The sequence below is a fragment of the Panthera onca genome, chromosome F2 (assembly GCF_046562875.1).
Source record: "Panthera onca isolate mPanOnc1 chromosome F2, mPanOnc1 haplotype 2, whole genome shotgun sequence".
Lineage (NCBI taxonomy): Eukaryota > Metazoa > Chordata > Mammalia > Carnivora > Felidae > Panthera > Panthera onca.
This window is the reverse complement of record NC_138356.1, coordinates 68,272,716-68,298,515: the sequence shown is the minus strand read 5'-3', so window position 1 is coordinate 68,298,515 and position 25,800 is coordinate 68,272,716. Positions and strand designations below refer to the sequence as shown.

Below are 25,800 nucleotides of genomic sequence, written 5' to 3'. Positions count from 1 at the left end.
TGATGAATAAGCGTGGAGGGGGAAGGGGAGGCTGAGGTGGGGAGGACTTCTGGTGACATCAGGGGCCCTGTGGGGGAGTGCGAGGACTCTGAGAACGTCTGATGGGGTCAACTGCACGCTCATTGCTGAGCCCGCAGGCACATTCTTCTCGAAGGACAATGGATGGAGCCCAGGGTGACCTATGTCAAACAGAATTCTGACGTCACTGAGGGGATCGACTCTGGGCACAGAGGCATTAACCAAAAAGCCCTCCCAAGGGGGAACTGATGGCCTCTTGATACAAATACAGGCTCAAGAGTGAAAGAGACGTGGGCTCGAGTCTCCTGGTTGTGACCCTCTGGGCAAGTGGCTTTACTTCCTGTGCCCCAGTTTCTTCTTCCATGAAGATGAGACAGAACGTAGGGTCGCCGTGAGAGGTAAGTAGGATAATGTATGATGAGGGTTATGGAACTGGCTCAGATGCCACACGGTTTCTGCCCTCGTCCATGGCTTCAGCTTCCAAGAAGCCCCTGGAGAGGAGGTAGCCCACGATGCTGGCGGGCCACGGGCGGGCCACGGTGCACGGGGTACTGTGGCAGGATGAATGAGGGCATTCCGCCCAGGATGAATGAGGGCATTCCGCCCAGCATGAATGAGGGCTCAGGGAGACTTCCTGGAGGAGAACCTTGTTTCTCACCCCATCTCGAATAAACAAACACAAGTTTTTTAGCTACAAAGGGTAAGATGAGGCCATAATGACATGATACTGAATCAGGGCACTCCTTCTCTGGAGAAATAACACTCTACAGAAGCATAAGTTCATTAATCCCCAGGACATCCTGGTGAGCAAGCCAAGTGTGGCAATACGCAATCCCAAGTTCTCGCGTCATTGCTGTGCAGAAGTCAGACCTACCGGCCTCAAAGGAGAGGCTGGGTCCTGAACTCGGGTCACTGAGGGCAGAAGACGCCACCAGAGCAGTGGGCAGACGTGCAAGTGTCTACTGAACAAACAGAGCATGGGTCTCAGGGGTCCCAGAAGGCGCCAGGGACCCCTGGCCTCAGTCTCAGCTCAAAGGTACAAGATTCTGAGTCTTGTGAACTCTTGGATCTGGGTCCCGAGAATTCCAGGGTCCAATTCAGCTCTAAAAGAGGTCTATGGATATCTCTGGAAGTCTGAGTGGGATGGATTCCCATCGTACCTAAACACGCCGAGTAGCTCTGTCCTACATCCTCTGAGTCTCAAATAATGTGTCACCGAGCAGTGAGGTAAGTAATAACACGGACGTTCTCGACCTTTATAACCTGACTGCTGTTTGTTTAGCGTTCTGTAGTTCAAAAGGAGCCTTCTCTTAAGTGGTTTGCTTCTCCACTGCCAAGAAATGTCCTGGTCCAGATCTAGACTGGAATTTCTCCACTGCTTCTTTCATCCTAAAATTCCATGAGACGTTACTGTCATTTCTACTCTGCAGGTGAGAAATTGAGGCCCTGGGAGGTGAAATGCCCCGTGGGCCAATGGAGAGAGAGAGAGAGGCCCTTCAACGACACAGTCCCAGTCAATTTGGTTTTATTCTACATGCTGTTCAGTGTGACTGTTTGTTAAACACGGTTCCTGTTCTTTCACAAAGAAGGAAAAGAAATGACTGTGGAACACTGGAAATATGTTATTAATATGAGACTCACAAGGCGGCTTTGTCAGTAAGAACACACCCAGCCCACTTATTCAGGAAACAGTTTTAACTGCTGTATTTCGTGAGGGCTACAGTCGCCACAATTTTATTCCTACTCGAGCCGGTGGAGAGGGGTCTTTCCAGAGACCGAAGCATGGGCAGGAAGCTTCAGTCGGCGCCCAGTAAGGAAATGGACTGGAAATGCAGTCTAACAAGACGTAACTAGAACCATCTAGGAGGGAGAATTGAGATGTCTCAAACTGGATGTGTCACAGGCATTTTTAAACAAAGGGGACCCAGAACTGCTCGTCACGCTCACATGCATCATGGGAAATGACATTACTTCATGCTCACTCAGGAAGCTCTGGAGTAGGTGATGAAGAGGCCCGGCAGTGGTGATCTGCTGCTCCCGTGATAAGCAGCCCCCCCATCTTCTTCCTCTCTCGCCTGGCTACGTCTCAGACGGCTTCACTGGGGTCTTCTTCCTCGGGCTGTCTTTTCATTAACGAGGGAAGCGCCTTTCTGAAGGTCCATGTGGGGGCCCCGAGGCGGGTGCTGAGGGGGGTGAGGCGGGCAGAGCAGGGCTGGCCTGGTGCTGCCCGGAGCCAGGTCACAGTCCTGTCCTTGCTCTCAGTCAGCTGTCACGTGCCCCGAGCTGCCCCTCTGGGGTTGGGGTCCTCTGTACCAATAACCTCACAACGACATCTCGAGCTCAGAGCTCTCTCCTTGGTCCAAAACGCCACGTGTTCTGCACCCCCTGGACACTTCCAAATGGCTGTGTTGCTAGGACTTCAAGGTCAGCATGACCCCCAACTGTGCCTCTCACAATCCTTCCTAGATGTGTTCCGCACTCCCGCCCTCTCTGTTGGCTAATGACCCCCAGCCCCCTCCACCGCTTCTGGACACCGGGTTTATTCATTTATTTTTTTTAATTTTTTATTTTTTAAGGTTTATTTATTTCTGAGACAGAGAGAGACAGAGCATGAGTGAGGGAGGGGCAGAGAGAGAGGGAGACACAGAATCTAAAGCGGGCTCCAGGCTCTGAGCTGTCAGCACAGAGCCCCACGAGGGGCTCGAACTCACAGACCGCCAGATCACGACCTGAGCCGAAGTCGGACGCTCAACCGACTGAGCCACCCAGGCGCCCCTGGACACCGGGTTTAGAATCGACAGTCACCCTCCACTCCTTCCTCCCTTCGACTCTCAGTTGCCAAATCCTGCCAGCTGTGCCTCCACGATGGCCCCATTCTCGTTCCCTGATACCTGTGACTCTTGCCTCAGTCAGGCTCCCATCACTGTAACTTAATCTCCTGCAAAGGCATCCTCACTGACATCGTTACCCCACGCCTTTTAAATCCATCCCTTGAACTGTACTGGAGTGACTTCCTAAACTCCAGCTTGACTCACCTTATTCCCTCAAAACCCTGCAATGTTGTCTCGTGCCTCTAGAATAATGGCAACAACGATGGCGGTTGGCGGTGATGGTGTCTTCCGAGTCTTGCCGTGGACCAGGGGCTTTCAAGTACTTCACACAGATCTTCCTCAAATTTCAAACATACCAGTGAGGCCATTACAACTATTAGCACCAGTTTATAGACGAGGAAACTAATGAAATCCCAACCTTTGACGCCTCTAAGGGAATCTTTATACCACTCTCCTCAGGGTTATTGTCCACGGGATCCTTCTATTTTTCCCTCAAACATACAGTAACTACAACCGCTCCTTCTGATCACCAAGGAGAACAGGCTCTGAACGGGGCAGGCCTCTTGGCTAGAAGGACTCTTCACCACTGTCCGACGTCCTTCTCATTTGAGGCGCTCGGGTGGCTCAGTCGGTTGAGCGTCTGACTTTGGCTCAGCTCACGACCTCAGAGTTCGAGCCCTGTGCTGGGCCTGCTTTGGATCCTCTGTCCCCACCCTCTCTCTGCCCCTCCCCTGCTCACACTCTCTCTCTCAAAAATAAATTAAAACACAAAACTGAAATCCTTCTCATTTTTTCAAGGCCCAGTCAAAACAGTACCTTCTCTGTAACTCTCCCGCATTCCTTCCACTTGGATTTAACTGTTATTATTAAGCTATGAGGATCTGCAGAATTTGCCCTAAGTTATAGAGAGGTATGACAGAAAAAAGAAACTTTTCTAAATGACAAATGTTACTCAAGTGCTCAGATAGCACGTATACCTCGAAAGAAAAAAAAAAGCCAAAGGATGCTAGAAAGTCAAATAGGTAATTAAGAAGATCTGGGTCTTGTAGTCACTATCCCAGTCCAGAGGCTCATGAGAAACGCACGTTGCTATCAGTGCCCGCCCTTCCCGCATCTGACTCGGGGCGAAGATCACAAACTTCAAGACAGACGAGCTGTGAAATGGGACTATCTGGGAATATCTGTTCTTAGCAATTGTCATTTTAACAAACTAACAGTTTGTTTTTCCGAGAACGAACACAGAAAAAAAGTCAGCAGAAAGGGAAGGCTCAGACGTTCAGAAGCAAAAGGAAATTATATTCACAGGGAATCTGGAAGGTTGACTAGGGAAATACAACGTCTCGACTGGGACTCAAAAATGTACTCGAATGCTCTCAATTTTGCAACCGGTAGGCCATTCTTCTAGAGTAAATAGGGTAAATGACTTGACTTAGTGACCATCAAGATTATGTACAGTCTCAAATACCCTATCTCTGAGTCCACACCCACAGGAGGAGTGGTGGGGAATTCCAATTCTGGGTCTGGACCAGCAAATTTCTGGGTGATGGAGAAGGGAGCTACACTTCAAAGTGACTGTTATCAAAAGTCCACTGAGACCTGGTCACACCTGCAATTCCATTCCTAGGACAAACCTGTGATAAGAGCACAAGAAATGCCAAACTGAATTATAGCTAGTTGGGCCAACTCAGGATTCCATACTGTCACAGGAACACAGCCATGGTCCTCCCAGGTTGAGCGCCAGAGGGGTAGGAATGGGCAGGTGGGGGGTAGAAATATATATATAAAACAGGTGTAAGAGGAAGATTCTCCCAACATTCCAATTAAGAAAAAAATTCTCACGGAAGTGACCCTAAAATTCACTTGAACCTTTTGGGAAGCTATTTAAGTAATTAAAGATGCGAAAGGTTTTCCCTGACAATTAAATCTTGCTCAGACCTCTGGATACAAATCTTATCTCAGAACATTTTAAACAAATTACCTGTACTGCAGGATGCAAAACAAACAAACCAACAAACACCCCCCCCCCCAAAACTGCCATTCTTTCTTGGGTGAGTATACACGGAATGGGAAAAAGAAATCTTTTAGTATCAGAGTTCTCCTTTGTTTTTTTTTTCAGGCTATAGCACCATTTCATAAAAATTCCTATTATTTAATGATGAACATTCCACCCAAGTCCTTTCTCTCCTGTTTCGAAGGTGTGGCTGAAATTTCTTTAGCTTCTTCCTGAACAGACTACTAATTTTTCCGTCATGTATTGTTTTTCCAGAAAGCCAGCTTCCATGTTTATACTCTGAGGGAGGTGAACGGGCTTTAGCGGGGGGAACATTTAAGTATCTTTTCCTCTAGCGTGAGCATACCACCTCTGACTGACCACCACTGGGAAGGCTCACTTCCCTTCCTGCATCGACTCACCAGGCCTTTTTCTTCCGCCTGTGCTTGGACTCAATCATGCGAACAATGGCTTCCTCTTCATAGGTGTGGCCACACACTTTATTTTTCACCGGTTTCTTCATTTCCACCTGCAATCAAGGAGACATTCAGCTTTTAGGAATGACAATGAGCCACTTCCAGTAACTTCTCCAAGTCACTGAATTATTTGGCACTGTTTTTTCCTCATCTTGGGGCTTCCTATGTTTAAGCTCCCCATCTCATGGCTTTAGATAATTGTTAGGGCAGATGGCCACAGAGGAAAAGGCAGGGAGACCGTGCATGGCTCTGATGTCAGTTGGCTTATGGGTCAAGAATTTCTTCCTTGATCCCTCAGGGCATGGTTGCCTGAAAAGTCTTGGACCTATCCTCTTGGACCTCATCACTCTCCTTTCGTCCCTCCTTACCCTGGATGTAAGATCAAGTTAGAAAGCAAACAGGAGTCTTTTGCCTCTTTGTCTTTCTGGGAAGGAGGAGGAGACGGTACCTGTGTAATGGGGCAGATGAAGTTGGTTTGGCTCTGGGTCACAATCATATCTTCATCAACTCCTTCTGTTCCATCAACCTCTCTGTCGGCTTGAAGACCATCTAGAGGGAAAAAGGGAAGTCGCTGAGCCTCGTTGGTCTAACAGTGTGCCAAGGACAGGAAGGAACGGAAGGAAGGAGGTTAACTGTTTCCCAGTGTCTGCTGGGAACCTTGCTGGGCACTTGGATGCACGTTAACTCTTTGGCTCTTGAAAGAATCCTGCAGGGTAGGTAGGATTCTGCCCATGTTTGATCAGGAAACAGATTGAGAGCAGTGAAATAGCTTTTTCAAAATGAGAGAATTAATTTCTGAGGGAGTACTGTCCAGTAATCAAGAGTGTGGCTTTGGAGTCAGAAGGACCTGGTTATCTCTTGCACTTCCAGCTGAGGGACCTTGGGCTGGCAAGATCTTTTTTGAAAGCCTTTACTTTATGGCTCTGGTGAAAAGGTTAAAAGAGGCGAAGAATGTAGTATGCTTTGCACAGCCCCTGGCACAAGGAGACACTCAATAATAAATGGTTACTACTGCTAGGTAGCTCAGGGGTTCTCAAACCTTTTGGTCTTAGAACACTTTTATACTTTTAGAAATTATCGAGGACCCCCCAAAATTTCTTTGGGGTTATAGTTATCAATATTTGCCATAGTAGATATTAAGACTGAGGGTTTAAAAAACATGCATTTATTAATTCATTAAAACAAAAAGCAACTCCAGGGGCGGCTGGCTGGCTCAGTCGGGGGGGAGCATGTGACTCTTGATTTTGGGGTCATAAGTTCGAGCCTCACGTTGGGTGTAGAGATTACTTAAACAAACACAACTTAAGTCATTACATTTTCCAGAACAACAAAAAAAGGGTTAGAGATAAAAGGTGGCATTGTTTTTACATTTTTGAAAATATCTTTACTGTTTGGCTTAAGACAAGATAGTTAGCCTTTGATATGTGTGTATGCATCTAGTCTGTCGTGATATCACGTTGTGCAGCCTCTGGAAAAATACACTTACGGAAAGATAGTGAAAAAGACAAGTGACATCTTAGTATTATTATGAAGACAGTTTTGACCTCATGGGTACCCAGAAAGCTCTCAGAGAACCCTAGGGGTCCCTGGCCCACACTTTGAGAACTGCTGAACACATGCCTGGTAGGGCTGCCTTTGGATAGCTTATTTGATTCTGAAATCTATGTTCTGTTCATTTCGTCACGCTTGCCCCTCACTGAGATGTTGGATGGCTTCTGAACAGGATAACGAGACTAAGTCTCTCGTGTGAAAGCTTTTCTTTCTGGAGAAGGGAGACGTCATTTTGCACAAACATCAAAGATCAATAGCTCTTTAAACACAAGTGTTGATGGTGCCTTCCTTCCTCCTCCCCTGCCCCCCATACCCCTGCTCCCTTTCCTGTCCTTACTCTCTTCTTCCTTCCCTTCCTTCTTCACTCTGGCAAAATAACACCGACATTGAAAATTGCTTTGTTTTCACGGTGTGAGGGAAACCCTTGTCTCAGGTTAGGATGGTCCTGCACGTCGTTCAGTTCCTAGAGCTGATGGCCCTAGCCTCCTACCTCTGCCAGATGGCGTGTCTGTCCAGAAAAGTACTACTGGGGGCAGGAAAAGGGCCACAGAGTGCTTGTTCAAGGTCACCCAGTGAAATAATGGCTGCCACCCAGGGATTCTGCCTCCAGTTACTGGTTGTTTTTTTTTTTTTTGTAGGGGTTTCACCTTGTTTTAGGAGACTACTGTTATTTGTATGCCAGCTTGCACTTTCCTAGAGAAATGTCCCTGAAAGCAGCTCTCATTCCTTGAGGAAGGCAAGAGTGGAGACCTCAGAGCTTAGGACTTCCCGGGCAGAGCATTTTTAACCGTACGGAGCCCGGGGCCTTCTAACTTTTCAAGGGCTGTAAAAATGTCTGAGACCTTGAAAACTATTTGTTGGCTTCACAACAGGCTAACTACAAAGCTGAATTAATAAATGATAAAGGTCTACAAAATGTAATGTTAGGTTAACTTCGTTAATTGCTGACTTGGCAATCAAAAATATTTCATTTGGAAGCAATATGCAGGCTGGATTTAGGTTTTAACTTCATAATTCCCAAGTATGCTAAAATAATTTCTGATAAATAGACAATAATAAGCCACTTGTAACCAACCTATTTCCAAAGCAAAACCATGAAAATCTTTTTTAAAAATTTTGTCAGCAATAAAATTATATTTAATGTGGAGGCTGCCCTACTTTCGTTATGTTTGCTGTGATGTGGGATGGGGCCAATGAAGGGTTTTTGGGTCTCCCAGGACCTGCTGGTATTCACGGAACAGGAGTTAGACTCCTAGAGGAGTCCTTTCTCAACCCAGTGATTGCTCACAATGGCTCAGGAAAGTTGGAGAAGTAAGAAGAAAAGTCTAGAAGCAGAGCTAAGAACATTCTGTCTCTTTAATTCACTCTCCAAAGCCTCCTCCTGTGGGCAGCTACTGCCAATTTCTGATTATGTGCTGGGTAGTCAAAATTAAGGTCCCCCTTTGTCCATTTCTTACAGGGCTCATTCCGAACTGACAACGGATTTCTGACCGTATATGTTATACTGTGGAATTCATCAGAAAATCTGTGAGATGAATAACAGAATTCAGCCAATGTGAAAGACTGTGGGTTTGTTTTCTATTTTCTATTTTTAAATTTCAAAAGGTAGAGGAAGCAAGAAAGCACAACTCAAATGCAATGCCGACCACTAAGGAAGGCTGAGTGGGGAACTCAGAAACTGTAGGTGGGCTATCAACACCCGTGATCACGAAAGAAGGTAACAAAAGTAAGACTGAGGAAGAATGCCATGCGGTGAGTAATAGCCCACGGCCTGAGAGTCTAAAAAGAGAAAGATTCTCAAGAGCTAAACTTCTCTTGAGATAGAACATTTCCTCACCCGAAATCTTTATTTATAGAAAGTGATATTAATGTCGGGATCTACAATGTGCTAACAAAAGGTCACATCTGGCAATAAATATCAGTCACACTAATTTCGGTGATCCAAAGATAAAACTTAAAAAAACCATTTTTTTAATTTTTTTTAATTTTTTATGCAGAGCCTGACATAGGGCTCAAACTCACAAACTGTGAGATCATGACCTGAGCCGAAATCAAGAGTCGGATGTTTAATCAACTGAGCTACCCAGGCGCCCCTAACACTTTTGACAGAGTACCCAGCAGGGATGTGTCCAGGTATGAGGTAGTAACTGGAATGTGACTTCTTCGGATGTCATAAAATGAACATGAAAAGGAAAGAGAAGCCGTGGAAATGCTTGAGGTAGTAATTAAGTCAACAATCGAGGAATTCCAAAAGTCTATGAATATTCCCTAGTGATGTAAAGTTAGGGGGTAGGGAGGGCACACTGTTGAACCCCTAGATGTGGGTTCATGGTTAGTTCTGACGGGGAGTGAGGAGCTAAGCAGCCCTGTCTTCGGCCTGCCCCAGTCAGCCATCATCCTTCTAGATGCTACTGGAATTATTCTTACTGACTCATTTTCCTTCGTTCCTCACATCTGAACCATTGGCAAGTTCTGTTGATTGGTTCTAAACTCCACTCCCTAAATCTAAATCTAGCCCCTTCTCTCGATTTCTACTACACCCCGGTCCAAACCACCATGGCCTCCCGCCCAGACCTCTGCCGTAGCCTCCTGCCTAGAATCTCCGCCTTGACCAGGGTCACAATGCTCCCGTGCACGCTTCTTATGAGTGGCGCTCACAGCCAACCTCCCTGACTCGTCTCCCTCTCACCCACCACGCTTGACTCACACTGGTCTTTTCTCTGTTTCTGGAACATGCCACACTCTTTCCCATCTTTGGGTCTATACACTAACCTGACTGGAATGTTCCTTCTCCTGATCTTTGCTTTTCCTACTCCTTCTTGTCATTTTAAAATGTCAATTTAAATGTTATCTCTCTGGAGAGGCCTTCTCTAATGTCCCGAGCTAAAAGAGGCCACCCAAGCGTGCTCTGTCACATGACACGGTTGTGACTATGCACTGCACGTATCCGCAAAGTACTGCTTTCTGGTATGTCCCTCCCCCCCTCCCCCGTTCTCTTCCAGGAAAGCGGGGACTTTGTTGTCTTGTTCACTGATGTTTCCTAGAGTCTAAGTGTCCTTGGCATGGAGGAGTAGGTGTTCAATAAACGTCTGATTAGTAAAGTGCTTCATCTGACAAGGCAAGAGTGGGCATATTTTTCATAAGGATGTACTTCATGTATTTAACATACATGGTAACACACACACACACACACACACACACATCCTCACACAATAATGGTTTTACAGCTTTTAAGCAAGTAACAGAGAGGACTTCACTCTGGCTCGGGGTGCGGCCTGGGACCCTGAATTACATGTCAAATGCAGGAAGTAAATATAAGTTTTACAATTATAGTAGGCCGTGTGGTAATTATAAAGGAGAGTCCAGACATGGTCTTGTGGTAAGAAAATACATTTGGTCCTGGCCACACACAGCCCTGGTATTAGTCATTTGTCTGTCTTCAGGCATCCCAAATTTGGCTACCAGTAAGACAGTTTTATGCCAGCTGGGAAAAAAAAGTTGATTACTGTGTGCTTTTTCAATTAAGCCTGAACATTTTTCTAAAAGTACTTTTCTCTTGCAAGTTAGCAGCATCTGAAGAAAATACTTCGCAAATATTTACTGTCTGCTCGAAATGATTATTGCACTGTCCAGATTTCTTTTGCTTGCTATTCCAGACAGCGTATTTGGACGGGCTGAGCTGGTACAGGGGAGATGTGGGGGCCTCCCTAATGTGTAAAAGAACACGGAGTTGCAGTCCGAAACGCTACGGCTATCTAGTTACAGAGTTTCCAACTGCATAGTTTCTGCAGTATGTGTTTATGCCAATGCCTGCCTTGTTTCTCCTACTAAGTAACCTACGGCTGGGTCTACCAGCGGCCCCACCTGTGAACATATCTTAGACTCTTAAGTAGGAAAAGAAGCAGGTCAGCGGGCTCAGTCCCTTTGGCTTGGAATTAAGGGCACGTGTATCGTTTTGAGGTCCGCTCCACTGTGCTGTTGGTTGTCCACCACTGTATCTCTTTCTTCCAGAGACTGGCGGCCCGTCCTGAATGCTGGGCCAGCCTGCCGCCGAACAAGCCGATTCCTAGTCTCCACTAGTCTCTGGCGCGGGCTCAGACTCTGCTGTGTGTTGTGCAGCTTTTGCAGAATTAAGATCATGTCCAGAGAGGGCCTACAGAATTAAAGATTCCCTAGATGTCATTAACCTTCACAGGATGGCAAAAGTCAACAAACGAATTTTCAATAGGCAGAGATTGAGCTAGTACCATTCGATCAGGGCACTGGCTAGAATGTAATAAGGATCCAATAAACGTTAATTTATCATACTTTTACTGCTATGTGCCAGCTACTATTCCTGCCATTGGCAAAAAAGTCCTTGCCCTCCGGGGGCTCAGTCACATGGGACGATAGAGACAGAGTGCAAAGCGGTCTGTGAGGATTATGCATATTTGCTGGTGCGACTCTGCTCTCCCTTAAATAGGAGCATTTCATTCACAGCCACCTCAGGTCAACAATCTGATTAGTGTTCTTCCTTTTCTCAGCTATGATCTGTCTACTCATGTAGATTCTATGTAGCCGGAGAAGCCGTCAATCCAACTGATCCCTTCTTTGAAATCCGAGAACACCTGTTGCCTGTGCCGTATCCTTAGCTTAAACTTCTTCATTATTCAGTTGTTTCCCACAGACGGAAATTCTTTTCCAGGTACACTGAAAGCTCCTTGAGGACAAGCACTGTGTGTCCCAGTCAAGCCAACTCCACACAAGTCCCGTTTATGGAACACCCGCTCTTTGCCAAAGACCACCCAGATGCCAGGCGTAGATACAAAGAGTATGAAGATTGGGCCTGCTAGGGGAGAAGGTTACAAATACTTAACCATCTGTGCAATGAACGTAATGATAACAAATGTGAAATAATAAATGTGTTCTTGCAAAGTATGCAAAGTATCTCTGAAGGTGGGGTGAGGAACCAAGATGAACCTCAAGGAGAAAGTGACGACCAGGGGCGCCTGGGTGGCTCAGTCGGTTGAGTGGCGAACTTCAGCTCAGGTCACGATCTCACAGTTCGTGAGTTTGAGCCCTGTGTCGGGCTCGCTGCTGTCAGTGCAGAGCCTGCTTTGGATCCTGTCCCCCGCCACCTCTCTGCCCGTCCCCTGCTCACTCTCTCTTTCTCAGAAGTAAATAAAACATTACAAACGTTTTTAAAATAATAATAATGAAAAGAAGTTCTGACTGAGCCAGGTTCTTTAGGGAGGTGTTTTAACAAGAGGGAACTACTATAATTAGGTACATGGGCTCTGGAGACAGCCTTCCTGGGTTCGAATCCTGGTTCCATCACTTTATCGGCTGGGTGCTCTTGGGCAAGTTACTTTATCTTTCTTTGCTTCAATCCCCTCAGCTGTCAAATGGAGCTAATAATCATATCTACTTCATGGAGCTGTATGAGGAATAAATGAGTTAATCTATGAAAGGTTCTAAGAATGGTGTCTGGCAAATAGCAGGTGATCAATAAACGCTGTTATGATTGTTCATATTGTTACTCAGAATTCCCACAGAGTTAGCATGGAGGGGGTGTGTGCCCACATATATGCTCAATTAAATATAAAAATGATGTGCTATGGAATCACCCAAAGAGAAACAAGAAGACTGTCCAACCCAGGATTCTAAATGGGACAAGCCCTTCCATGCCCCAGGGCGGAGTGAGGTCTAAATGAGCCCACTTGTTGTTAGCTGACACAGCACTATCAACATCTTCAATTTGCTGCCCGCTTTCACTTCCACGGCTCTTTCGACACACTCTCCCAAGACCCTGAAAGTAAACTGAGCGAAGAGTTTCGGATTATTTCTTCCAAACGAGCTGACATTTAAAAAAAATATTTATTTATTATTTTTTTAATGCTTATTTTTGAGAGAGAGACACACGCACAGAGTGTGAGCGGGGGAGGGGCAGAGAGAGAGGGGGACAGCATCCCAAGCAGGCTCCAGGCTCTGAGAGGTCAGCACAGAGCCTGATGTGGGGCTCGAACCCACGGACCGCGAGATCACGACCTGAGCCGAAGTCTGATGCTTAACTGACGGAGCCACCCAGGCGTCCCTATTTATTTTTTTCAATTCAAGTAATCTCTACACCCAACGTGGGGCTCAAACTCAGGACCCGAGATCAAGAGTCTCATGCTCCTCTGATGAGCCAGCCAGGCACCCCCCAATGAGCTCACGTTTAGCAAGATGGACCCTTTCACGTTACCACACGCCTGTTAATTGTCTATTGTTGTTTCAGACATACCCTTTGTCCTCAGCTGACATCATGGAGTCATTTGCCTCCATTTATTTAAGTATTGTCAAAATATGAAGGTTTTAAAATAACAGAACCCGGTGCCTTCTACGGATGGAACAAAAACCAATCAGTCAAGATCTGGTCATACAGTATCCATTCCAAGCCAATAAACACCGAAAACTTCCCCAGACTCTGTACTTGCATTTAGTACTTCTTAGAGGATGAGGTTTAACGATCTTCTCTAGGTCACCAAGTGAAATCAGAAAATCCAATGCACACATTCTATTTCTTTGTTCTGGGCAATTTAACTACACAACACATGACAGGAAAACTCTGACTAGCCGGCACTCAGAGGGTCTACAACTCTCAATTCTGTAGATCCATAGCAGAGGAAGAAGCCAGCACAGGTCAGAAGGTGAGAAATCCCATGTGGGCTCATTTATGTATTCTTATTTTAGAGGGTTGTAAGTACCCTCTTACAGGTACCCAAGACAGTACGTGAGATTTTTCATACACCCTTTCCAATCTCTGTCTTTAAACTACCTTCACGCTCTTTCCTCCTCTCTGTTCTCACTGCTGCTGTCCTAATTCAAGTCCCTAGCATTTCCTGTGTAGAATATTGCAAAAAGTTCTTTATTCATCTCTCTGCCTCAGTCTCTCCCCATTCCAGTCCTCCTACTCCAGGTACTTGTCTTTCTAAGAGCACGGCCTCCTACACATGACAAGACTTCATTAGCCGGCCCAGAGCATCTTCGGGTCCTACTGCTCCCCACCTTGGTCCCATCCGCCATATGCACCCCAAACTGGTCACCGTCCGTCCACACTTGCCATGCTGTTGTGCACCTCTGATAGCCCCTCTCCTGACCAATCCCTGACCACTCTTCAATACACGATTCAGGTACTTCCTCGGTGAAGCCCCAGAGCAGAGACTGATTTCTCCTTCAGCACCCAAAGGGTCTTTGTACATGCTGTAATCATTTGTTTACTTGTCTATCTTCCTCCCACACTGAATTCCTGAAGGAAAGGAGCTCTGCCTTATTTGTCTTGCTATTTTCAGTGAGTCAGGCAAGGTGCAAGAACTTAGTAAGTATTCACTGAATGACCAGTTGCTGAAACAAGACAGTGCTTTGACTACACTTAGACATAAATTGACAGTAAGATGAAAATGGTGAAGACTGTTTTGAAGGCAAATATTTTTTTTTAAATTTTTAACGTTTATTCATTTTTGAGAGACAGGGAGAGACAGAGCATGAGTAGGGGAGGGGCAGAGACAGAGAGAGGGAGGCACAGAATCCAAAGCAGGCTCCAGGCTCTGAGCTGTCAGCACAGAGCCCGATGTAGGGCTGAAACTCACAGACTGTGAGATCATGACCTGAGCTGAAGTCGGACGCTTACCCAACTGAGCCACCCAGAGGCCCCTAAAGGCAAATATTTTGGAAGATGACAACCTGGTCCTTGATCGAATTACTAATCGTCCAGGAGGGAGCCATGTTGCACCGCGTGTCATTCTATCATATAGTCTCTGCTCCACTTCTGCGCAAAAGCTATTTACCAAAATGCAAGATGAGAGAGGTCATATTCCAAGAAGTAAATTATTCCACAGTATGTCTTTTGATTGATTCTGATTCTGTTCTCTTGCCCCCAAACCATCTACGTTCACAGGAAAGTACAATTATCAGTCATCGAAAATGTGAAAATTGGGGCGCCTGGGTGGCTCGGTCTGTTGAGCGTCTGACTCCGGCTCAGGTCATGATCTCGCTGTCCATGAGTTCGAGCCCCGCGTCGGGCTCTGTGCTGACAGCTCAGAGCCTGGAGCCTGTTTCAGATTCCGTGTCTCCCTCTCTCTCTGCCCCTCCCCCACTCATGCTCTGTCTGTCTGTCTCTCTCTCTGTCAAAAATAAATAAACATTAAAAAAAAAAAATGTGAAAATTATCTTAAGTGTGTTGAGTTTACCCAGGTAGGGCAGGCTGTACATGCACAAGTACAGCAGTTCTCGTAAGAGAGAAACACTGGGGGGCTCTCCTTATCTGACAGACTAAGTGTAAGTGACCTACGGCATCACCACTCACAAGATCTGATAGTAATTCACAACAATCCTTACCATCGGAAAACACTGACGTTACAAGGCGGAAACAAATGAAATTAAAACTGTATGCGTAGCACGAATTAATTTTTTTTTTTTAACGTTTATTTATTTTTGAGACAGAGAGAGACAGAGCATGAACGGAGGAGGGGCAGAGAGAGGGAGACACAGAATCCGAAACAGGCTCCAGGCTCCGAGCTGTCAGCACAGAGCCCGACGTGGGGCTCGAACTCACGGACCGCGAGATCATGACCTGAGCCAAAGTCGGCCGCTTAACCGACTGAGCCACCCAGGCGCCCCACGAATTAATTTTTAAAAGGGGTACATAGAAAAAAAAGACTGAAAGAAAATCTGACAAAATATTGCAGTCCATTGGGTCCCCACGATGTAACTACTATGTATATGAACGGATGGTGCAGGAATCAATGAAGACATCTAAGATTTTTGAGGAATAATTATGTAGCTTGCACTTTCCATGTCCAGTACTCTTCATGAGACCAAGTGGTATGAATGAGGTAAGTAGGGATGACAGCAGCAGGGATGGAATGGATTTGTTTATTTGACTTGTCAAACTGAAACACATTATGAAATCGAGTCCAGAGATCATAACATTAAAAAAAGGAACTTTAAAATTTATACTTGCTCAACTTTAAAACTGCCAAGTTTCAACTTTGGGTAACACGGGCACTAAGACACCCTTTCAATTCCTGGTAGTTTCTAGGTGTAGTATCCTAACAATATATTTCAAACGAATCTGCTCCCCGCCAAGGCAAAACGTCACAAGTTCGTTCATATACTATCTTCTCCCCCCATTGATGGCCCCTCACATTCGAGCTCCAGACAGAATAATGAAATACCAGAATAGAATGAGGCCTTAATAACAGTATAAAGTTCGCCCTAATAGCATACTTTGGTAAAGCTTCTCAAAACAAATGATAATGATAAGGAGTATCAACATTTTGATACACTTAAGAATTCTTTCTGATGATGGCACAATGTCGTCATATTAAAAAAAAGAAGAAGAAAAGAAAGAAAGGGGAACAATCCCCAAAGTGCATTCGATATGGAAGACATTTAAAAAGGTCAGAGCCTGAGGGTCCCAATCTAGTGAGGCTTAACAAGACTGTCAGCGACAACGAAGTCAGCGAAGCCACCGGAACGTAGTTCAGCTCCCAGCGTGCAGTGCTCACAGCCAGTCAGGGCAGAGTTAGCCCAACTTCCAACAGTAAGGAATCCATAGACGCTCTGCTCTGGTCCTCCTGGACATCTGGTTTTGGTTTTCGGGGCCTTGTCTAAAGTTAGTCTAACAGAAAACATACAAAAAAAAAAAAAAAAGGCTGCCAAGTGGAAAGAAGAAGTAAAATGAAAGAGAGGGGGAGAGAAAGGGAGAAAGAGAAGAAGGAAGAGGAAGAGGAGGAGGAGGAGGAGGAGGAGGAGGAGGAGAGGAATGGAGTAGAGGAAGGAGGGGGCGGGGAGAGGAGAAGACAAGACAGGAAGGCAAGAACTAAGGGATGTAGGAAATCTTCAATACCACAGAGCCCAGGGAAAGGCACCAGCGCTTACATACCCCGGGACCAAGTCCTCGTCTGTAGGCCCTCCTTCCCCTCCGCACGCCCCCCTTCACTTTCCACCCTCTTTCAAGCCTTCCCCACATACAAAGGAAGACACATGACTTCAAAATCAGGATCAGCTTAGGACATGGCTCTTGTGAATGTGTACAATAGATCTGAGTCATTTGCTCATTCTGTAAACATGAAGAAATAACACTTTTAAAACTTCCTCCTTCATGACATTCATAGCACTTGACAATATGCTTAGCGTGGAACACTGACTCTTTTCCTTATCCACACCCAAAGTGTCAAGAGGGAACGACTGTCTTTCTCACTGACAGCTCACTTGTTCCAGGGTAGGTAACCAGCGGGGGCACGACAGGGAAGCAGAAGCAGGACTGACGGTGGCTGCAGGGTCTACGCATCTAGGCCGGGCCACACAGGAACGTATGGAACAGAGGAGCCCAGGAGGGCATTTCACCAGGGCCACTGCCTTCCTCTGGGAAACCTTCCACTCAGGGACTTCCCCTCCCGCAACCCCCCCCTCCCCCCCCGCCCCACTCCACCCTGGACACTTCATGTATTTATCTGTTTATGCCACTGTCTCTACCACTGATCTGTAAGTGACCAGAAACAGGGACCACTTCTATTCATCTCTGTATTCCTAGTGCATGGCACAGGGTCGGGGCTCAGGAATCCAATCTTAAGGGGTCCCTGGTGGCTTAAAACTGGTTCTGTTCATGCCCTAGCTCTTCTGTAGAGAAGGGTTTCTACAGACGACCCAGAGAAGAGTTCTGCAAGGCATGGACTTCAGGAGGGTGGGTGGAGTCCAGACGTAGGCACCGCTCGGCTCTGCGGCAGGCTGGCACCCTTCATGTCTATTTCATTATGATACAGTCAAGATGAAATCAAATGTCTTTGCCTCATTCAAAGAAAAAACCTAAGAATCCATCAGGGCAGCAACAAAAACATCTTGGGTAAGGAGAACCCTGGAGATAGTTTCCAAAAGCGCAAAGCAGGGTGACTGGTTGATCTTGGTTTTCGTTTTCAAAGCCCGTGGGGGAGGGGCGTCAAGGCTGTGCACTCCGACAGCCGTTCTGAAGCTCCAGAAGATTACACTGATGGGAGCAAAAGAAGGGAGTGGTGAGCAGGGATAAGACCAAGGAAGTAAGAAAGGAGAGTAAGAGGAGAAACAAAGCTCTCAGGACTTGCTTTACAAAACCCTCCAGGAAAATACAGAGACCTCGGACAACTCCCTTTCTGAGCTAAGGATGCTGCTGGCTTACAGCCACACTCTCCAGCCTGCAGCGGGGGTCTAAGCTAGATCGGGCTGAGTGGCGACATGGCACCAAATACCAGCTCACATCCCCCAACAACGCAGGACAAGCCTCTCCTACAGCCTCCCGTTTCTCTGACTCCAGCTCTCTTCCTTAGCTAAAAGGTCTCTCTTGCGCTCTCTCCTTTTTTTAAAGTTTATTTATTTTGAGAGAGCGAGAGTGGGGTAGCGGCACAGAGAGAGGGAGAGAAAGAGCATCCCAAGCAAGTTCCATCCTGTCAGTGCAAAGCCCAATACGGGGCTTGAACTTATGAACCGTAAGATCACAACCTGAGCCAAAATCAAGAGTCAGACGCTTGAGGCGCCTGGGTGGCTCAGTCGGTGAAATGTCTGACTTTGGCTCAGCATGATCTCGAGGTCCATGAGTTCGAGCCCCGCGTGGGGCTCTGTACGGACAGCTCAGAGCCTGGAGCCTGCTTCAGATTCTGTGTCTCCCTCTCTCTCTGCCACTCCTCAACTCATTTCTCTCTCTCTCAAAAATAAATAATGAAAACATTGTAAAAAATTTTTTTAAATGTTAAAAAAAAAAAAAAGAGTTGGATGCTTAACCAACTGAGCCACCCAGGTGCCCCTAAAAGGTCTCTTAAGACAAAAGAAAAACAGTGGGGCAACTGGTGGGGTGACTGGAGAAGGCTCTGTCTCACTGTGACACCCCTGACCATGAGCCTGTCCAGGGAAAAGGCAGCAGGGGACTGGAAAGCAAGCAGTGGAGTCAGGCTCAAAACACATGAAGGGCGAACATCAAGGAGGCAGGGAAATTATGCAGGGGAGGTAATGAGCACCCTAATTACAGGGGTCATAACGAGGAGCAATGGAATGAAATTAAGGAAAGGAAAATGTTAATTGTCAGGAAAAACTTGGTTGGGCCCACTGAGGGAGAGGTGAGTTTCCCATACTCTACACAGATGGAGGGCCATTCATCTTAACAAGGCTGGTTCAAAGTGAGCTAGAAATTATTTAGAGGGAATTTTATTTTTGTTACCAAAAGCAGACTAGGGTACTTGATGACACACAGAGGCCTCTTGTGTCTAATTTTATCACTCTGTTCTCTGTTCTAAATGAAATAGTAAAGTAGCAAATGATAAAAAAGCCTGTGACTATTTCATTCCAGAAATATGATTCAACATCTAAGGAGATCAAAGTCAGCAAAGTGAGAACAAGTAAAAGGAACAGGAGATAGTCAAACATGCTTCAATTTACAACAGATTTACAGCGGAGACTTAACCAAAAAGGGCTACTAAAAATAGGCCTGGTTTCTCCTACTTTCCACAACGAATTCAGTTACTTTACGTTTCAGAATTAATACAAAGACGGCAACTAAACCTAATCACTGTCAGTAACTGGTAAAGAGCATTCGCTTTCAAAGTTTTACCTGGTCTCGTAAAGACACCACCTAGTAGCGTTCTCACAGCAGGAAGAGAGCTGAAACCCAGAGCCCTCAACAGGGTGACGCTTCATCTACTTAAGAGACTACAGCATTGGAGGCTTAGGGCCAGGCGTAAAACGTAAAGAAAATGTATTTTCTCTTCCTCATTTAGGAGCCCAGGGTGTGATCCATGCAACTTTCATTTGCTAAATGTCCACCGACCTCGGCGATTTCCTAGGTCCCGAGGGTGCAAAGTCCTGGGGCTGAAATGGACAAGAAAACACATGCCGAGAGCCTAGAATGCTGCCCCAGAGCTCCTTGTGAGCTTGGGGGACCTCGGGAGCTCACAGGAGGTTTCTGCACGTGACTGCGGGAGGGACAGCGGCGCTGGCAGGACTCCTGAAGGAAAAGGAGGTAATGATGACCGAAGGCCAAAGTGTGAGAGAAAAAATGCCTGTCTGTCACTCTGTCACTCTCAGTGACTCTGATCACAGGGACGGATACCCTGTCATGCGTGTTAGAACAAATTTGGCAAGAAAAACATTCTATTTTTATTTATTATTTTTTTAATGTTTATTTTTGAGAGAGAGAGAGAGAGAGAGAGAGACAGGGTGTGAGCGGGGAGGGGCAGAGAGAGAGAGGGGGAGACACAGAATCTGAAGCGGGCTCCAGGCTCTGAGCTGTCAGCACAGGGCCCGATGCGGGGCTTGAACCCACAAACTGCGAGATCGAGCCTGGTGCTCAACTGACTGAGCCGCCCAGGCACCCCAGCAAGAAAAGCGTTTTAAATAATTTTTTTTTTTTTAATTTTTTTTTTTTTTTCAACGTTTATTTATTTTTGGGACAGAGAGAGACAGAGCATGAACGGGGGAGGGACAGAGAGAGGGAGACACAGAATCGGAAACAGGCTCCAGGCTCTGAGCCATCAGCCCAGAGCCTGACACGGGGCTCGAACTCACGGACCGCGAGATCGTGACCTGGCTGAAGTCGGACGCTTAACCGACTGCGCCACCCAGGCGCCCCAAGAAAAGCGTTTTAAAGTCAGGCATTCTGATATTACTTAGCATTTCCCCAGCAGCCTTTCTTATGTAAATGCCTCCAAGAAGGTAGGCTACACAGGGGCTTGTCTGCTTGCTTCCTCCTCCACCCACACACCTGCCACCACTGATTGATGCCCATCGTGCGTGGTGGGCCCTGTGGACACCGAGGTCTGTAAGACGGAACCCCCGTCCCCCACCAAGGGACTCACTGTCTAGTGTTGGCACAGAAAATGCCATTAAAATACGGCGGGTTGGGGCGCCTGGGTGGCTCAGTCGGTTAAGCGTCCGACTTCAGCTCAGGTCACGATCTCGCAATCTCGGGGTCCGTGAGTTCGAGCCCCGCGTCGGACTCTGTGCTGATGGCTCAGAGCCTGGAGCCTGCTTCCGATTCTGTGTCTTCCTCTCTCTCTGCTCCTCCCCCGTTCATGCTCTGTCTCTGTCTCTGTCTCAAAAATAAATAAACGTTAAACAAAAAATTAAAAAAAAAAATACAGCGGGCTAAGTTCTATGAACTTCAACTGTGGGTTCCAGAGGCAAAGCTAAGCAGGCAACGTGGGGGGCTCCTGCCAGGCCCGTGGGCAAGAGATCAAGGTGCCTCTGGAGAACTCAGTGTGTGGTTCAGGAGCACCGACGGAGAGGAAGCTTGGAGTGCTTCTCTCCAAGCTTCTCACTGCTAGGCAGTGACCCATCCGCGGCAGCGAGGTGTCAGGGCCCTTTTGGAAATTTATCCTCCCTGAATATGAATTACGAACATAGAACATTTTTGACAAGATGCCAGGGTAAGTCATACCTTGTGATGAGGTGCTCCGTGCCCTCCCTGGCGGGTCGGCTCATCCTTGTCCTTCATGTCAACTATAAATTCAGGGCTAGTGCTATAAATAAGTTTGCAGAGAATCCTCTAGAAACCTTTGGTCTGATTTCAGATCCTAAGATGTCTTAAGCACTGTGATGGCCCGATTCAATCCTTATCAAAAAACCTTTTCCATAAACGTTCAATTTCACCATACATACTTCATTTATTACTCCTGCAATAAATTTCATTTATTATAAGTCTGCTACTCACAACAGACACTGGATTTCGAAAGGACAGACAGCCTGCAGGCAGATTTAAAAGCAGAGTTTACAACACTCAGGATTTTATAATGCAGGCTTTCATCTTGTACAATATTAACTATATAATTGCTAACTTGATTTTTCTTTCTTTTCTGTACTGCTTCTGAGATTCTGAGATGAACTGTTTGCTGCCATTGCTAATGAAATTCAGAAAAGGACCATCGGTTTTTCACTCCACTTGGGAATTTTGATGCAATAGAGGTTTGCACATTGCTGTCAGAACAAATAAGATTCCTTATTCCTAAGTGCAAAGGGAACATGGCTTTTCAGGAGAAAAATGAAGAAAATTCAAGCAAAGGGGACTTTGGGGAAATCTGGCAGGAGGAGACTTGTGTTCTGTTGATCTGATTGTACAAGAAACATTGTCAAGAGCTTTTATGTAATAGACATTTTTTTTCCCCAATCAACATCTAGGGTAGAAAAACACAATGCCTCCAAGTCAACTGTTTGCCAATTACAAGAAAATAGTACTTTGGTGGAAAGTGCCCCGGAATGACTGGAAGTTCCCAGCTCTGCCACCGATCAGCTGTGAGACCTGGAAGGTTTTTGACCTTGTTCTCTCTACTACCTGAGAAATAATAGGATGAGAATAGGAGTGAGGGTAGACGATGGTCTCTAGACTATCATCTCAAAAACCATGGTCTTAAATCCTTTATTCGGACAATCATTATCAGAATTTTACCCAGAGAGGAATCAGACTATGTTTAAAAAAAAAAAAAAAAAAAAAAGGTTTGAGGAGCCTCAGTGGCTCGGCTGGTTGGGTGTCCAGCATCGGCTCAGGTCACGATCTCATGATTGGTGGGTTCAAACCCCACATCGGGCTCTGTGCTGACAGCTCAGAGCCTGGAGCCTGCTTGGGATTCTGTGTCTCCCTCTCTCCCTCTCTCTCTCTCTGCCCCTCCCCCACTCCCACTCTGTCTCTCTCTCTCTCTGAAAAATATATAAAAATTACAAAGGTTTTATTGACTATTTAGGTAGTCCACTCAAATGACTGCTCACCCTGATCTCAAGGCGAACTTGTTGCTTCCAAGAGTCAATCTATTTGCAAGCCAAACTTGCACAACATCCTGATTTATGTTACAGAAATAGGTGGCCATTAATAACCTAGCAAATAAAATTTGGATTTCAAGTGGTGAAAACATGTTTCACTATGGCCAATATGAAGTAGGAATTGAGCAAGAGAGATGGTCACCCAAGTATAGCAGGTAGGTGCAATGTGGTTATTACTAACATTTTGAAAATTGTATTCAGGAAACCTTATAATCACAGCATTATTTTACAAGAGTCAATGAACTACAAAGAAGAGTTATGCTCAGACCTGTCACATACTTAGAGGAGGAGGAGGGTTGCAAGTCAGCAACAGTAACAGAAATTAAATCCGTGGCTAGAATGTTTTCCCAGTGAGATGAAGCAGTCTTCTTACCGAGCCAGGGACCTTTAAAGCAAAACATTTGCCCATTCTTCTTTTTATTCCCCCTTATTGCAAAATCCTCATATAGATTAACCTCGTTTTCCCCAATTATAATTATTTTTTCAAAGGCTCCTATGAATTAGTTGCAATGCGTACAAATTCACATCATCTCACAAATTTGAAGTGGCCCATCGGTCATCGAAAAGGGCAAGAAGGTCGGAGCTGGGGATATTACTGGACGTAGATGGCCAAATCATGGCACAGTTGGGGCAGAAGATTCCCTTAGCTTTCGGGGGACTTGCTGGTGTCAATGTCTCCGTGGCCAACAGAACCGTCAGTTTAAAAATATGAAAGACCACACACGGGAACCAGGGTTTTCCTGGAACTATTATTTAAAGATGCACCAACCTGGAAGCCCAGCCTGCTTCCATGTACTAAAATGCGCCTTACAAACAATTTTCAAACAAGGAATTCACATTCCCCAGAGGAGCGGGCTGGGTGCGGCTAATGTTTAATCCTCCATGGTGCAGACGGGAACGTGTCACCGTGGTGAATGAAACTGCGCTACCGACCATGTGAACTTCCCCGGGGTCTGCTTCTCCCGTGTCTACTCCACAGCAGCTCCACTCAGCAAGACCACCAGCATCCTCATCACTGCTCCAAGGATTCCATTCTGACCCTCACCAGCCTTCCACTCACTGCTTCTGACTCTGCACAGGACCCGTCCTCCCCTCTTCCGGGTGCCCTGCTTCTGACCGAGGCAGCGTGCAGCGTGGGAGGGGCCAGGGGCTCGGGGTCACAGCCAGGGGAACCCTGCCCCCCCGCCCAGCTGTCCGACCTCAGGTAAGTCACCACCAAGATCCCAGAGCCTTAGTTTCCTCATCTGTAAAATGGGACTCTTGTAAGGACTGAGCATTTAACTGAGTGCCTCATTTCATTTAATCGAGTCATTGATTGTTTAACGTACTGGGCACATAACAAAGCACCTAACAGTTCTTTTCTCCCTTTCCTCTCTCCGTTCCCTGTATTGTGAGATACTGGATATGTATCTGCTTTTGCCTTCTGCTTCAACTCCGTCCTTCGCGTCTTCTTCAAAACCATTTCGATGACCCACTCCTATTGGCACCGGGGTGCTGCCCCGCTTCTCCCTGCGTTACCAGGTGCTGTGTGATAATACATGGCCCCGCCTAGTTAGTCACTTTCCTGGTCCTGGCTATTCACTCCCTTGCTAGAGTGTCTTAGTAAACACAGAGCCATAAATGTTTTCTGAGGACCTATCTCCCCCAGTGCCACCACATCATCCGTGGAGGTCCCACATCGAGCTACCTACCCACTGTGAACTTTCCCCTTTGGGGAAGCAATGCCTGGTTCTCAATCCTAAACACCTGAAATCATCAGTAACTCTTCTGATATAGGACACATGCTTATCCCTCTTTTCCTTCTCACTGGGTCACGTCACCACGTCAGTGGTCTGCCCAATGAGAAATCTCTGGCCGTTTTCCACTTGTCCCTTTTTCAGCAAAATTCAGACGACCGCCAGAGCCTGTGTGCCCCCTCGGCCCCCAGCCTGTGAAATCATTCCTCATTTCACTCCTTTCTTTGTGTTTAGGCAAAAAGGGTAATTTTTAGTCGCCTCAATGCCTCTCAGTATTCTCAGAGAGGCCTCATGGAGGGAGATGACACGGGCTGAAAGCCTGCCTTCCTCAGTGCCTCTGTGTCTCTGAGCAAGTTACCTAATCTTCCCGAGCGTTTCCTCATCTGCAAATGGGAAAACAATGCCTGTCTGGTAGGTAAAAATGTTTTAGGTAGCATGCTAACCATGGGGCTTGGCACATGACAGCTGTCAAGAAAGAAATGGGGGCAAAGCGTTTTCTCAATCCTCTGGAGCTACCTTCTACCAGTCACTCACTCCATCACGCCCCCTCCCTGTCCTTCCCCTGGAAGTAATTTTGGAAGGCTGGCCTTCCTTTTGGAGTCCCATCATGACCTCCCTCTGCAGAACAAAACCCGCCCAAGAACCTCATCCACTGCTCAAGACTTCCTTCGGGACTGTTTCGAGGTCCTTCATAGCCCCTCCTGGCCAACTCCTTCTCGGACGCACTCTGCCCACTACTCCCTGTGCCGCATCCTGGGCCCTCAAAGCCTCACCTCAAGACGTCCTTGAAATGTGAACTCCCAAGGAAAGCCTTTCCTGATTAAATACAATGGACACAGTTAGATTCCAAACTTTGAGCAAAAAAACCAAGTCCACTCCAGCACAGGGAGGTGGGAAGAATTCCCAGGGGTCAAGCAACCTGCTCCTGACTTGCTAAGTGACCACAGCGGAAGCACGTCAACTGCTCTAGGCCAGGGATGCAGACTGGACGTCTCCAAGCTCCTTCCAGGCTGGAAGATTAGATTCTCTGAATTCGGTATCCTCGGATCCCCTATCTTCTCCACCTATCAGTGTTGTTCTGTAGTTTCGTGAACCACCTTTACGTCCCCGGCCCTCAGAGGCTGCTCTCAAGGGCAGAGCCCATTATCTGGGTAACTCACTTAGCACAGCCTGGAGCGCCGTGCTACAGACAGTATTAACGCATGCATTTCGATGACAATGATCAAAGCACCTCCAGTGAGGCACAGACAGCTGCCACCAGATGACTCACACCTCTCTGCAAAATGGCTTAATTTAGCACCCTTTCAGTTGTCTGAAGAACAGACTCTAAGAACGAAGTGAACGGGACACCCTTTAACTAATGTAACCTCACAATGGCCCTTTAAGGTCAGAGGTTTTTATCTCTA

At 46.6% G+C, this 25,800-nt stretch overlaps 1 protein-coding gene across 4 annotated transcripts in view; it reads right to left on the bottom strand.

The window, feature by feature from the left end:
• The window catches only part of NSMCE2 (NSE2 SUMO ligase component of SMC5/6 complex), a 217,776-nt gene that overhangs the window by 4,620 nt on the left and 187,356 nt on the right, over nucleotides 1-25,800 (bottom strand). For all 4 annotated transcript variants that reach the window (XM_060611305.3, XM_060611306.3, XM_060611308.3 and 1 more), the window contains 2 exons: nucleotides 5,764-5,864; nucleotides 5,262-5,368 (listed from right to left, as the gene is read on the bottom strand). In XM_060611305.3, the coding sequence (XP_060467288.1) occupies nucleotides 5,262-5,368; nucleotides 5,764-5,864 (208 nt within the window). The remainder of the gene's footprint in view (nucleotides 1-5,261; nucleotides 5,369-5,763; nucleotides 5,865-25,800) is intronic.